We start from the raw sequence: 12792 nt of genomic DNA on the forward strand, positions 1-12792 counted from the left end.
GCATATGCTTTTGGGGACCACAGTCCACTTTCTCAGATGCATGGGATGCCATCCTAAATTGGCAAGTATATGAATGTGGCCCTCTTGGCTTCTCTGTGTGGCCCTTCGAACTCTCTCCAGACCACACATCTCACCAGCTCTGTTCCAGGTCCTCCATGAGTGACTAAGCTATGTCTCTGTACTGTGGAAATTCCTCTTCCATTTGTTTGTTTTCTGTCCTTTGCCCTAATATTAGAGGGCGGTTTACAGCATAAAATGTAATATTATCTTCTCAAACAAGGTTGCAAGTCCTTGCCTTTCCCCATAATCTGAATTACCCCTGGAGCTGGTTCTAGCTCGGTTCATGCCAAAAAGGCAGGCTTAAATTGCTGTTAGCTCCAAGAGGGTGGAGAGAGTGCAGCAGGGCAGCTCAAACTCTAATTTGGACCCAAATCATGAAAACAAAGAGGGGCATGCTCTGCTGGGTGCTATAAAACTTGAGGGATCTAAAGGAGCCTTCCTCAGAGGCAACCTTAGACACAGATCCCCTACCCACCTAAATCCAGGTAGTGGTTGTCTTGCTAGTTACAGAAATTAGGAGAGGGTTCTGCCCCTTTGCACCACTTGCTCCACCCCTCCGCATCCATTTTCGCAATCGCTCTTGGCATTGCAGTGCCTTTGAAGTGAGTAACCTGGGGACATGCTTGTGTTTAGCACTGGAATTTGCTCTTTCCCAAAAGAAAGCAACAGCACATGGATCACAGGACACGTGAGCTGGGATCAAAACAGTCATGTTTTCCTAACCTTCCTTAGTTGCCCGATTCTTCGACAGGGCTTGCACAACCTTAAAAGAACTCCAGCAGCTCGTTGGCCAACTTCTATTTTCAGACGCTCTTGGGCTTCCTGTGTGTTTGCTGCAACCGGAGCCTAAAAAAAGCCCAGCCACCCTCAGATACTACTACAGTGTTCCAAACAGTATGCAGCTTATAACATTGGGAAACTGCAGACACCGGAGATAACAAGCATCTGGAACCAGGAGATAACAAATAACTGGAAGCACCTGACCAACATTGGAGAACATGCTGCTAATCTTCAACTTTTTCATGATTCTCCTGCAAATACTGATCATTTCCTTTGCCCTGCTGATCACTTGGGTCATTTACTGTGATCTCTCCAAGTCTGAGATTCCTCCTGGCATTGACCAGCCTATGAAGCTTCGCATTGTTAACTGGATCTTGATCTTTGCATCATCCCTGGTAAGTTTTTCATGTGTTTTTTAACGATGGAACCTTTTTGTTTTTAAATTGCCTCTGTGATTAGGAATATAGCAAGCTGCCTTAGAATCACAGAATTGTAGAGCTGGAAGGGACCCCAAGGGCCATCTAGTCCACCCCCTGCAATGCAGGAATAGTGAATCAGACCATTGGACTATTTTGCTCGGTATGCTCCACATTGACTGGAAGGGTCTCTTCCAGGTTTCAGGCAGGAATCTTTCTCAGCCCTACCTGGAAGCGCCAGGGATTGAACTTGGGACTTGCACACAAGGGTGATGCTTTAACACTAAGCTATAGTCTGACTCAAGCTCACATCCATTAGGATATCAGGGTTGCATGTTATATGGAACAGGAATGGACCTTTAAAGCCCTAAAAGGCCTTGGTCCAGTATATCTGAGGAAGCGTCTCCACCCCATCGTTCTACCCGGACACTGAGGTCCAGCACTGAGGGCTTCTGGCGGTTCCCTCACTGCGAGAAGCCAAGTTACAGGGAACCAGGCAGAGGGCCTTCTCGGTAGTGGCGCCCGCCCTGTGGAACACCCTCCCACCAGATGTCAACTACCAGACTTTTAGAAGACATCTGAAGGCAGCCCTGCTTAGGGAAGCTTTTAATGTTTGATGTGTTACAGTATTTTAATATATTTTTTTGGAAGCCGCCCAGAGTGGCTGGGGAAGCCCAGCCAGATGGGCGGGGTATAAATAATAAATTATTATTATTTATTATTTATTATTTATTATTTATTATTTATTATTTATTATTTATTATTTATTATTTATTATTTATTATTTATTATTTATTATTATTTATTATTTATTATTTATTATTTATTAATTATTATTATTATTAATTATTATTATTAATTATTATTAATTATTATTAATTATTTATTTATTGTTATTTATTATTATTATTTATTATTTATTATTATTTATTATTATTTATTTATTTATTCATATTATTATTATTATTATTGTTATTGTTATTATTATTATTATTATTATTATTATTATTATTATTATTATTATTATTATTATGCTGGACTCCAGCTCCCACGAGAGCCAGCAGAGAACATGGGCACTGAAGCCCAACAACAGCTGGCGGTCTCAAGCCCCCCATCCCTAATACACGACAACTCTTTTAACTTCTTGCAAGTCAGTTTGGAAAGAGAGATGGTTTGGTATGAAGCAGTCTATGTCTATAGAATACCCATAGCCCAGTAGCTCAACAACTGCTTTGCATGCAGAAGGTCCCCAAATTCAATCCCAACCATCTCCAGGTCAGGTTGGACTGGGCTTGGGAATGTCCCCTGCCTGGAAAGCCACCCCCAATCAGTGTAGATACTGATGAGCCAGATAGACCAGTGGTCCGACTTAGTATAACAGAGCTTCCTGTTTTCAGATGGAATTAAATACAATAGGAAGGGGAAGTATGTAGGCTGAATGAAAGAACTATGTAAATACAGTTGTGCATGCGATCTTCCCTGGCATAATCTTGAAACTCATCGTGGAGTATTTGTGCTGCACGAAGAAGGTCCCAGATTCATACCCCAGCTTCTCCCACAGCCAAAGCAGGTGCAGGCAATAGTGAACTAGGTGGACTCCACAAAAGCAGCATCCCATGTGTCAATAGGAGGTCATAAAAATTGCGTGGCGCAGAGAAAGTGGATAGGGGAAAGATTTCTCCCCTTCTCTCATAAGACTAGAACTCATGGACCTCCAAGAAAGCTGAATGTTAGGAGATTCTGCACAAATAAAGGAAAGCACTTCTTCACGCAGTGTATAGTTAAGCTATGATACTGCCTCCCACAGGAGGCAGTGATGGCTACCAACTTGGATGGCTTTAGAATAAGATTAGACAGATTCATGGAGGATAAGGCTGTCACTGGCTACTAGCCACAGTGTCTATGTTCTGCCTCCATGGCCAGAGGCAGTAATGCTTCTGAGTACCAGTTTCTGGAAACCACAGGAGGGGAGGATGCTCTTCAATGCTCCTGTGTGTTCAAGTTTCCTTCAGGTCCACCATGGTGAGGCCAAAGTGCCAGACTAGATGGGCTCTTCTTATGTATGCCTGTTGACCATGTGGCTTTCTGGGCTCCATCAAGGGGGGAAAGGGTGACGTATGAGTTCAAAGAATCCATCCTTCCTGATTATACCCCAGCACAAAGGACCATGGCAGGGACTGTGGAGCAGATGGAAGGTTTGGTTCAGAAAGAAGCTACGGAGGAAACGGCAGCCCTAGCAAGGACTGCAGTGGGCAGTCTTGCTTTCCTAGGTTGATGGTTCCCTTGAGCCAGAAGGAGAACTACTGATGAAAGAGGTAGTGGTGGCAGGAAGAGAGCATGGCTGGAGAGCTGGAAGGTTGGAGAGGCTACGGCCGAAGGGGTGCTACAAAGGCCAGCCCTGTTCCATATATAGAGGTACCTCGGGTTACAGACGCTTCAGGTTACAGACTCCGCTAACCCGGAAGTAGTACCTCAGGTTAAGAACTTTGCTGCAGGATGAGAACAGAAATCGCGCAGCGGCAGCGGGAGGCCCCATTAGCTAAAGTGGTACCTCAGGTTAAGAAGAGTTTCAGGTTAAGAACGGACCTTCAGAATGAATTAAGTTCTTAACCAGAGGTACCACTGTAGAGAAGCCAACTAGACTCAACAACCTCGGTCCTGTATACCTGAAGGAGCATCTCCACCCCCATCGTACAGCCCGGACACTGAGATCCAGCACCGAGGGCCTTCTGGTGGTTCCCTCATTGCGAGAAGTGAGGTTACAGGGAACCAGACAGAGGGCCTTCTCAGTAGTGGCGCCCGCCCTGTGGAATGCCCTCCCTTCAGATGTGAAGGAAATAAGCAGCTATCTTATCTTTAAAAGATATCTGAAGGCAGCCCTGTTTAGGGAAGTTTTTAATATTTAATGCTGTATTGTTTTTAACACTCGATTGGAAGCTGCCCAGAGTGGCTGGGGAAACTCAGCCAGATGGGCTTGGTATAAATAATAAATTATTATTATTATTATTATTATTATTATTATTATTATTATTATTATTATTAAACAGGGACAACGTGGCAGTGTCCTCCATGGGACTTGGGGGCCACCCCCAAACACAGCACTCTTTGGAGCAATAGTAGATTATGGTTCACATTGTGTTTTTGTGTCTTCCCTGCTTCTTCAGTCGTGTTCTTGTGGGTGCTTTCAGGAACTACAACCCCAGGAGATATAAGACTTTCACCAAAGTACTGACCAGCACAAACAGAGCTTCCAGTGCAGCACAGTCTAAACAAACCCAGTTTAAACATAGGGGGGCAGTGTGTGTCCACACACCAGAAGTAAGGGAAAGGTCAATATCACAGGGTGCCACGCAAGGTATAACACACCAGAGCAGAGTAACTAGACTCGGGATATAAGACAGAGATCCGTGTTGCTTCCAGAACCAGGAAGGCATTATATACCCTGGCCTCCTGACAGGAGGAACACAAGAGCCTGCTGGAACAGGCCAATGGTCTAGCATCCTGTACACCCAGATGCCTGTGGGAAACCAGCAAGTGGCATTTGAGCACAAGAGCCTCTGCCCTTCTTTCGCTTCCCAGCAATTGGTATTCAGAAGCTTTGCTGCCTCCAACTGTGGCGGCAGAGCATAGCCGTTGACAGATTTATCCTCCATGAATTTGTCTAATCCTCTTTGAGAGCCACCCACGGCTGCTGTCAGTGAAGGAGTATTAGGTAGGCCTGAGGCCTGGGCGATGTACTGATGCATGAAGGGCAGGCCGTGAAGGCTGCTTCACCGGGCGATATATTACAGGCAAAACCGCCTCCGCTCCTGGGTCTCTCTGCTACCAGTGTTACTTTCAACACCAGGCCACTGGTAGCAGAGGGACTCGGGAGCAGTGGCTGCTTCACCCGAAAGTTACGGCCGGGTGAAGCCGCCATCGTTCTGCCCCTCACACCGCAGAGGGAGGAGCAAGCTGTATCACCAGGCTGATACAGCTTGTTCCTCCCTCCGCTGTTTTAAACTGCTCTCACCTGCCAGCTAAGCAAGCCCTGTGTGGTGTAGTGGTTAAGAGCAGTAGACTCGTAATCTGGTGAACCGGGTTCGCGACTCCGCTCCTTCACATGCAGCTGCTGGGTGACCTCGGGCTAGTCATACTTCTCTGAAGTCTCTCAGCCCCACTCACCTCACAGAGTGTTTGTTGTGGGGGAGGAAGGGAAATGAGAATGTTAGCCACTTTGAGACTCCTTCGGGTAGTGATAATGTTGGCTATCAAAGCCAAACTCTTCGTCTTCTGATGCCTCGCATGCAAGCTGGAGAGGCATGGGGCATGCTCAGTTGGGGGGCGAAACCAGTTTCATGCTCAGCTGGGGGGCAGGAGCCTTCCCTCCCCCTAGTTGAGCCTCAGAAAGAAGTCCCGAGGTCCCTGCAGGGGACTCGTGTAGCTGGGAGGAAGGAGCCCTCCCACTCCCCAGCTGAACCTCGCAAACAAGTTGCATTGTCCCGGCCCACGAGGCACTGTGGTGAAAAGTGCCTCAGCTCCCATAGTGAGAGCTGTGGCAGTTTCACCTAGCATCTCTTGGGCTGGGGCCATTGCAGCTTGTTGTTTCAGCCTCGCAGTGTATCGCCAGACCACAATGCTTGGCTGATGATACATCACGATGTTGAAAACCTGACATCTCCCAGCCCTAGTGTCAGGGATTGCTTACTTACGAAGAGACACCTCACTCACAAGTAGACTCAGTGTTGGCCTCAGGAGGCCCTGTCTGCTCCTCAGTCTGTGAGGTGTCTTGTTCATCCGCTAAGAACTCAGAATCTGGCACTCTGCTAGGGCTATACATGACAATGACAGAAATAGGGAATATAATAATCATCATCATCATAAATTTTATTTGTATCCCGCCCTCCCCAGCCAAAGCCAGGCTCAGAGCAGATAGCATTATATAAAGAAGAAGAAGAAGAGTTTGGATTTGATATCCCGCCTTTCACTCCCTTTAAGGAGTCTCAAAGTGGCTAACAATCTCCTTTTCCCTTCCTCCCCCACAACAAACACTCTGTGAGGTGAGTGAGGCTGAGAGACTTCAGAGAAGTGTGACTGGCCCAAGGTCACCCAGCAGCTGCATGTGGAGGAGCGGAGATGCGAACAAGACAATATGCATAATACAATATGCAATATGCAAATAAAACAACATTTATTAAAATAATATAGAGTAACATTAGATATTAGCATTTCAAGATTTAACAGAAATCCACTCCTAACAGTTACAATAAGTAACTGCAGTGGGGCAGAGTGGGAGAATGATAGCAGTTGCTGGAAACCACAGGAGGGGAGAGGACTCTTGTGCTCAGTTACCTCTTGAGGGCTTCCCAGAAGAGACATCTGGTTGGCCACTATGAGAACAGGATGCTGTGCTAGATGGTGCCATTGGACTCTTCTTATGAGAATGGAAACATCCAGCACAGGAGAGAACACGCTCTTTGGAATTCATATCACCTCCTCTCCTCTCACTGTATTTTTCTTCCAAACAGGGGAAGATTCTGGAGAATCTCCACCTGTGCACTGAGATCCACTTCTACCGCTGCATCCAAGAAGTAAGGAGAATGGGGGAGGACCCCAAGCTTGACACTAGGGACCTGGTGTTTGAGGACATCCCAGTAAGGGTTTACCAGCCACGGGGCCCAAGAGAAAGAAGAGGAGTCATCTACTTCCATGGAGGATCTTGGATGTTCGGCAGCATCAGTAAGGCATCCTGAAAAGTCAGCCACTTCCACTTGAGGAAGGCATGGAGCAGAGGTGTTGATGGGTGTGGCCTGGGGAAGAGGGTATCTCACCTGAGATGGCCAAGGGTCAAATAGAAAGGACTTGAGGGCTTCATTTTGTCCATGGACCTGAGGATCCATAACTCCATCTCCCTGAAATGCAACATTATAATAGTTCTCATCCTTATTAGACAGTCTTCATTTATTTCTATTTAGGATGATAGATGATGATGGTAATAATTAACTAATTATTTATTTTTATTCATAATTATATTGTAACATGGGGACAATTTTCAAGGCTAGGGAGGAAATTATTAAACTTCTCTTTCCCCACATGCTGTGGGATGGCATTTTTTGTATTACTTAAAAAGAAGCTAGTCATGGTTACTAATACTGAAATAAATGTAATACCTAGATCGTCACCAAGATACCGGTAAATACTGTCTGTAGCATTGAGAAACAACTGAATTTGTCTTGGATCAAATCTGCTTTTCCTATTTGATTTGTTATTCAGGTCAAAATCAGATCTCTGCAATCTGATGCTCTGCCCCCGGCCCCATCAGAAATCTAAAAAAAAGCTATATTTTTTTCCTGCAGAAGTGAATGAAAGTTGCAGGCAAATTTGCCCTTATAGACTCAAACTGGATAAACTGAAAGCAAATCCATCCAGGTTTTTTATTGTTATTTTTTTAGCAGCTTTTCTACAAGGAAAGATTTGACCATTTTGGTGTGGGCAGTCAGTCAAAAAAACCGGAGACATGAAGCCAAAGAACAAGGGAGATGGTCCTCCAATAGATGAGAAAAGGAGCAGGTGGAAAGAATTTTCAACAGGGGAAATGGCCCAACAGGAAAGAAGTTACTCCACTGTGTTGGTTGTTGACGTCAAAAAGTAACCTTAGCCAGGGAATCAGTAGTACGTACAGTTGGTTCCACATGTCAACAACATCATTGTTTATCAGTACCAGTTTGAACTGCTTATTTTTTAGCAAATAAGATAGAACCACCTACACAACTGCCCACCTAACTGTTCAAAAGCACGTCAAAGTTCAAGTAGATAAATAGGTACCGCTCCAGCGGGAAGGTAAACGGCATTTCTGTGCACAGCTCTGGTTTGCCAGTAGCGGCTTAGTCATGCTGGCCACATGACCCAGAAGCTGTATGCCGGCTCCCTCGGCCAGTAAAGCGAGATGAGCGCCGCAACCCCAGAGTCGTCTGTAACTGGACCTAACAGTCAGGGGTCTCTTTACCTTTACCTACACAGAACTTTAAAAAACAACAACAACACAACCTCACATTTGACCTTAGGCTTTGAGCTGCAACCTTAAGGGACAAAAATCAAGTCTGGGGCTCTACCTCTGGGACCAACCTCTGATTTGTCTGTGGCAATTTCCTCTGCAGCACTTGAGGGAGGATAGAGCAGTTGGGCTGGATGAAATGAGAAAGATTTTTGTAGTAATTGAGGGATGAATGCTATTCTGGTTGTGGATTTCTGTCCATCTAACTCAGTGTTGGTACCTGTGATGGTTGGTGCCTACTGGGACTGGTACGGTGGAAAGCAGGGAGGCCAACAGTAGCCAAAGCCAATGACAGGCAGACTCAACTAATTCTAGTTTTGTCTCCATCCTCCTCCTCCTCCTCTTCCTCCTTGCAAGGGAAACAATGAGACCAAGAAGGAGAAAGGTGATAGTCAGTGCCACTGGCTGAGATCAGACTGAGGATGAGTTTCTGATGCTACACACACACACACACACAGAGAGAGAGAGAGAGAGAGAGAGATGTCCTTATGGATGATTAGAGAGGGAGAAGTCTTCATGCCTTCAGATCCCAGAAGAGCTACAAGTGTTGTTTGTTTGTTTGTTTGTTTGTTTGTTTGTTTGTCTGTCTGTCTGTCTGTTTGTCTGTTTCCCCTTCTTCTTCTTTTTAACTTTATTTTTCAGTTTCTAAAAATACATATAACAGATCATCTCCGTATACCCCTATGCAACAAGTAACATTCCAGGTGTATATGATGTTAATAATGCAGCCAAACATTCAGCTTGCAAATAGTTTAGAACAGATTACATCAGTTGGGTATCTTCCTACTCTCCATCTTAACAGATTGCCCCAGAGTGAGCCGGGAATAGCTGGCGGTGAGGAGCTCACCTTGTCCTTTCAAGTGTACTGAAAAATGCATAACATACAGTTTGGGGTGGGGGTGGGGAGCATGGAATGGTCCTTGTGTCTCTGGGCATTCTAAGATGCTTTGTTGGTTTCCTCATGAAGGACTATAAATGAATAATCTTGAAGTGCTCAGGTGCACAAAGACCAAAGGTGAATCATATTTAGCTCATTTGGCAGATCATTAAATTCTTAACCTTAGAGTTGTGAGCAGGGCCGTCTTAAGTATATCTATGGGCAAGACGCCACTGGTTGAACAAAATGTTGAAGAAAAGATTCCTGCATTGCAGGGCTTGGACTAGACAAGCCTCGTGGTCTTTTCTAACTCTACCATTCTATGATTCTACTATTTTGAAACTGTATGGAACATGTTTGTTGCTTTGGTTGTTCTAATTGGAATCATTTGCCTTCATAACACCTGTATTAATCCCAACTTTCTGCTAGGATGAGACGGCCTCCAGAACTCTTCTAACATGGCCCACACATCTTGTCTTTCCAGATTCCTATGACCCCCTTTGCCGCTACATTGCCAAAGAAAGTGATTCGGTGGTGCTTTCTGTTGGGTAAGTAAACAGACCCTGGGAACTGACTAATAGCGTTATACGGCTGAATTTGCTAAACGCTGCAGGGATTCCACCACTGGCACCTGCCTGGTCACACATTCAGTGGACAGAATGTGGAGTTCCCAACTGGCATCACTTAATGGTGGACCCCAGCAGAAGGCTATCTCTTCCCAACTGAAACACACGCAGCCCAATGCAAAGTAAATTCAGATTGCAGTGCCTGATGGGAAAATGGCTATGAGTTTGGGGTTGGATCCTATTCAGAGTAGGCCCATTAATGTTAATGACCATGAGTAACTTAGGCTTATTAATTGTAATAGGTCTACTCAGAGCGGAACCTAGCTGGCTACAACCTTTCATTATGAGCAGGCATAGGCAAACTCAGCCCTCCAGGTGTTTTGGGACTACAATTCCCATCATCCCTGACCACTGGTCCTGATAGCTAGGGATCATGGGAGTTGTAGTCCCAAAACATCTGGAGGGCCGAGTTTGTCTATGCCTGATTATGAGCCACGTATGGTTGAAATCATGTGAGTTAAATGTGTATAAGAAGTGATCCTATTGTGCTGTTATTTTGGTTTGGTTATTCTGGCCAGATTTGTCTTATATACAAATAAATCGTATCCCAGGTATCATTTGGCCCCTGAGGAGAAATATCCATCCCAGTATAAGGACTGCCTGATTGCCAGCATACATTTTATGAAAACCGCCAAAGATTATGGAGTCGACCCGGCCTGCATCGTCATCAGCGGAGACAGCGCCGGAGGGAATATTGCCGCCTCTGTCTGCCAGGCATTAGTGACCAGATCTGGTATCCCGAGGCCACTTGCTCAGATTCTGATCTATCCTGGCCTCCAAGCAATAGATTTCAACCTGCCTTCGTACCAGCAAAACCGAGCCGTCCCCATCTTGTACCGGGAGAACGTCATTGGCGCAGCCTTGCGGTATCTCAATAAGGACTTGTCAGTGTTAGAAAGCGTTCTGCAGGGCTGCCATGTTCCCAGAGACATAAGAATGAGATTTGGGAAGTGGATCAGCTCAGAAAACATCCCTAGTGAGTTTAAGGTCAGAGGCTACAAGCCACCTACGGCCGCTTCCTATGAGGACCACCTCTACGAAGTGGTGAAGCAAGCTCTAGAGCCAACTTTCTCTCCGCTCATGGTAGATGACGTTGTGGTCAGCCAACTTCCAAAAACATGCATCGTAACTTGTGAGTATGATGTTCTACGGGACGATGGCATCCTCTACAAGAAAAGACTGGAGGACAATAGGGTACCGGTCACCTGGTACCACATTGAAAATGGATTTCATGGGGTGATAAGTCTATTTGATGGATTTCTATCATTTCCTTCTGGGAAAAAGGGGCTAAACAACATTATAACATTTCTAAAAGACTTATGAGCATTAAAAAAAAGTCATGATTTGTATCTCTGACTTCTTATGATCAACAGCAACTATCTTATTTATCTTCGAATAGAGATGAAAGGATCTGCTCATTTTGGCTTCTCCCATATTTTTAACTGCACTTCACACCATTTCCGCTTCAGGTGGTGGTTTTAAACAATGGCAGAAGTTATGAGGAACGCAGAGGTGCAGGGATACTTTTCTTATTGTAAAACGTGCTCTACAGATATTTAAAAATAAGACAGCTCCTGCTTGCAGGCTTGCAACCTTAAAAATGTGATATAAAAGGATAAAGGAATGAGGAGGGAAGAGGAAAGCAAGCATTGGGAGCAGCTGTCCCTTCACTGCCCAGTGGATGCAAGAAGGGTTGGTTTCTACTTTGCCCTGGTGTTTTTCTGGGAAGAAGAGGCTCAGCTGCTCACCTCCAGCCCAAAGAACCTTTTGGACAGCCTTGCTGCCATGGGCATTATGTGAACTTGCCTTTTAATGAACCAAATGAAAGATCTTGAATCATGGGGGTGGGGAGCGTGTGTGTATGAATTTGGCAGCACTTGGTTGTTATTTTGTTAATGTGGTTGGCGTTGTTTCATAGATGATGAATGCCATAGTACTTTGTGAATCCTATAATTTGACTTTTTACAATTGCGCTGTTTAGCTTATTTTTTTAGGTGTTTCGTCGATGGTGTTCTATGGGAGGCAATTGCTTTACTCATGCCGTTAATTGTGCTGTATTTGTGTTGTCATTGTTATTTATTGTTTGTAAGCTGCTTTGTGATTCATTGGAATGAGAAGCATATAACAAACAAATAAATAAAAGAAATCAGTGCCCCTGGGTCACCAGGCTGTTGGTAGCAGGGCCCAGAATATGTCTCCCTGAATTTCAGCAGCCCTGGGGAACTCTTATGCTATGATAAGACCTTTTGAGAGAACTTATGGAGTGGTTTACTAAACACACATATAGGGGGGCTGTGCCCACTAGTCTCCCCCTCCTTCAACACACATTTGTGCCAGTGGCGGACTTTGTTCTTTAACATTTCAGCAGCACCTTGTGCAAAGCTAAAATTTAGCACCCAGGTGCCTCTCGTCTTCTGTTCCACTCCATTCACTGCATTATAGTTGTGAAGCCCTGCAGCGCCCTCTAGTGTTGGCTCCCAGCGCAGCAGAGCCAGTCGCACCAAAACCTGCTTCTGTTTGTGCATACCTTCTTAAAAAAAAACCCTACACACATTCTGAAAGTACTGAGGGCTTGACCAGTGACTGTGATCCTGTCTTCCTACACACACACAGAGAGAGAGAGTTTAGTTTCAGAAAATGATTGTGTAGAATCTACATGGTTCTTGGTTCAAAACCCACCCACAACTCCAAATTTGTTGCATGTGTTTTTGTACATTTCAAGCATTCCAAAAAGTTGATGAGATGAACTTTGGAGAAGCTGTACCAGTTATTCTACTGGTATCCTTTATGACAGGAGTGGGCAACCTGGACTCCAACTCCCATCGGCCCCAGCAAGCGGGGCAAAGCTAGGCTTTATTTAGCAGGGGTCAAAGACCCAGTTTGGCACCCCACCCCATACGCATTTACGCGAGCCCACACACACACAAACACAGGTTGGGAGCGTCAATGGCGCCCCTCTGGAGCCTTCATCCGGGACAAAAAATCTGGGTAACCCTTCCC

General features: G+C 45.2%; 1 protein-coding gene across 1 annotated transcript; it reads left to right on the plus strand.

The window, feature by feature from the left end:
* Positions 1-726: 726 nt before the first annotated feature.
* LOC310711341 (arylacetamide deacetylase-like 4) lies at positions 727-11938 on the plus strand. The gene is made up of 4 exons (XM_083513185.1): positions 727-1235; positions 6764-6974; positions 9651-9714; positions 10344-11938. Exons 1-4 carry the CDS (start codon positions 1059-1061, stop codon positions 11113-11115), a joined length of 1224 nt encoding a protein of 407 aa, XP_083369311.1. The 5' UTR covers positions 727-1058; the 3' UTR covers positions 11116-11938.
* Positions 11939-12792: the final 854 nt, after the last annotated feature.

The sequence above is a fragment of the Podarcis liolepis genome, assembly GCF_965112155.1.
Source record: "Podarcis liolepis genome assembly, chromosome: 7".
Lineage (NCBI taxonomy): Eukaryota > Metazoa > Chordata > Lepidosauria > Squamata > Lacertidae > Podarcis > Podarcis liolepis.

Bases quoted from the DNA above. Each gene is read 5' to 3' on its own strand.
- LOC310711341 (XM_083513185.1), top strand. From the start codon at position 1,059: ATGCTGCTAATCTTCAACTTTTTCATGATTCTCCTGCAAATACTGATC. The intron at 1,236-6,763 runs GTAAGTTTTTCA...TCTTCCAAACAG, and splicing joins TGATCTTTGCATCATCCCTG to GGGAAGATTCTGGAGAATCT. The intron at 9,715-10,343 runs GTAAGTAAACAG...ATCGTATCCCAG, and splicing joins TCGGTGGTGCTTTCTGTTGG to GTATCATTTGGCCCCTGAGG.